Raw genomic sequence first — 2,196 nt, 5'->3', positions numbered from 1 at the left:
GTCTGATAGAGGAAACAACTTTTCTAACTAGAAATGCATGTACAGGATATAGCTGCTCACTCTCTCTTCTAGCCCCTAAATTCCTTATCCTCTCTTGTCTCAGTTGATGGAAATGACACATAGAAAATGACCACAATCATTGAATTCCCAGTTGTCTAGATGAACATAGGTACAGGCAAAACATTTTCTAAGAGCTCTAACGTGGCTTGTTCGATTAAATTTGAGGAGTTGTTTTCCACCGGGAATATCTCTGTTCCAGTTGTCCTAAAAATGTATGGGTATTTCAAAAATGAGCAGATCAAGGGCAAAGCTAGTGTAAGATGGTACATCCTTCAGTTTCTAGTAAACTTCCTTCTGGAAGTTGGGAAGCAACCACGGAAAAAACTCCACAATAAACTTAGCTGCTCACCTGGAAACAGTTTTCTTGACCATGTGGTTCAGGGAAGATCACACCTTATCTCCAGGTTCTCTGGCAACCATTCTCACCTCCTTCTATTGCAGCCTCTCAACTGCTTGTTACCCCAGAAAACTCAGACATTCAAATTTCCCAGCCCCATCTCTTCCCAGGTATCAGCTGTCAAGAATCTTTTGCTCCTTTGTCTTCCCAACTCATTTATACAACAGTATGTATTGAGTACCTACTATATTGTAGACACTGTTCTTGAAGTTTGGGATACATAAGTGAACAAAACAGCTCCCAAAACTCTCCACTCATGGAACTTACATCCTAGCAGATCTCCTGCTCTGAAAGTACTTCTCACGCTCAGAATTGAGTGGCTATTCTACTGTTACCATTGGTGCATGAGAAACAGTGCCATTCAGAAGTTATAGGGAGCAGCTTTCCTAGGCTTGGCAGTGCCAGACTTTCTCTATAGCTCAAAGCAGAGACACACATTACAAAAACTAAGAGGAAACTACTCCCTAAACTTTAAGTAAGCTACACACATTAGTGTGGTTAAGTCCCTTGGGTAAGGAGATGTCACTGTCTACATGAGTCTGAAACAATCTTATAGAACCATGAGATGATTACCATTGTGATATTGTTATAGCTTTTCCAATTGTGTCAGTTTCCAAAGGTGTAATTAAAGAGGCAGATAGTTTCCCAAAAGGGCTCAAAATAAGGGTTGAATTATTCAGAAGATTTAAAAAATCACCTCTCTACCATGACTCTAACTGCTCCCATGAAGACCAAGACTCAAAATGACTCATTAGGCTCATGGGCCACTGGGTCCTTCTGCTGTTCTAGGAAACATCAATCCTCTTCTGCTGGAAGCGCTTTATGAGGCCCTGACGGATCTGCTTAGACTTGATGCAGTAGACAATGGGGTTCATGAAGGGTGGGACCAAGAAGTGTAGATTGGCCATGAGCACTGCCAAGGCAGGGTAGTTGTGCTTCTCCACTCGGTGCAACACAGACAGACCCAGTTTTGGCAAATAAAAGATAAGAACAATGCAGAGGTGTGAGACACATGTGTTGAGTGCCTTGAGCCGTTCCCCAGGTGACGCAATGCTCAGCACGGTCCGTAGGATCAGGGCGTATGAAAGCATGATGAGGGAAGAATCAATGCCCAGTGAGAGGAGGATGGAGACCAGGCCAACCAAGCTGTTGATCTGGGTGTCTGAGCAGGCCAGCCCCACAAGGTCACAGTGCAAGCAATAGCAGTGAGATAGTACACTGATCTGGGGAAAGAGCAGACGCTGAAGGAGTATGGGTCCCGGGAGGTTGAGCAGGATGGCCCTCGCCAGGATGGCAGCCCCCACTTTAGCCATGGCTGAGTGGGTAAAGATTGTGGCATAGTGCAGAGGATCCCAGATAGCCACAAAGCGATCAAAGGCCATGGCCAGCAGCACACCAGATTCAACATAAGTGAAGGCATGAATGAAGAACATCTGTGCTGCACAGAGATCAAAGGGCAGCTCACGGGATCCCAGCCAGAAAAGCCGGACCATGGTGGGGAAGGTAGAGGCACAGAGCCCTAAATCAGAGGCTACCAACATGGACAGAAAAATAAACATGGGTGCGTGTAAGGCTGGGTCTGCACGGATCAGGAAGAGAATCATACTGTTGCCCAGAATGGAAACCACACAGATCAGGTTGATGGGGATGGACACCCAATGATGAGAGGCTTCCAGGCCTGGAAAGCCAGTGAGGAGGAAGGTAGAGTGGCCAAAAGTGCTGGTGTTACAGGAAAACAT

At 45.8% G+C, this 2,196-nt stretch overlaps 1 protein-coding gene across 1 annotated transcript; it reads right to left on the bottom strand.

The window, feature by feature from the left end:
• Positions 1-1,242: 1,242 nt before the first annotated feature.
• LOC143643477 (olfactory receptor 51G2-like) lies at positions 1,243-2,196 on the bottom strand. The gene has a single exon (XM_077112102.1). The coding sequence runs from the start codon at positions 2,194-2,196 to the stop codon at positions 1,243-1,245; it is 954 nt and encodes a 317-aa protein (XP_076968217.1).

This window comes from Tamandua tetradactyla, chromosome 8 (genome assembly GCF_023851605.1).
Source record: "Tamandua tetradactyla isolate mTamTet1 chromosome 8, mTamTet1.pri, whole genome shotgun sequence".
NCBI lineage: Eukaryota > Metazoa > Chordata > Mammalia > Pilosa > Myrmecophagidae > Tamandua > Tamandua tetradactyla.
Note: the sequence above shows the minus strand (reverse complement) of the source record. Positions and strands in the feature narration are given on the sequence as shown.

Bases quoted from the DNA above. Each gene is read 5' to 3' on its own strand.
- LOC143643477 (XM_077112102.1), bottom strand. From the start codon at position 2,196: ATGTTTTCCTGTAACACCAGCACTTTTGGCCACTCTACCTTCCTCCTC.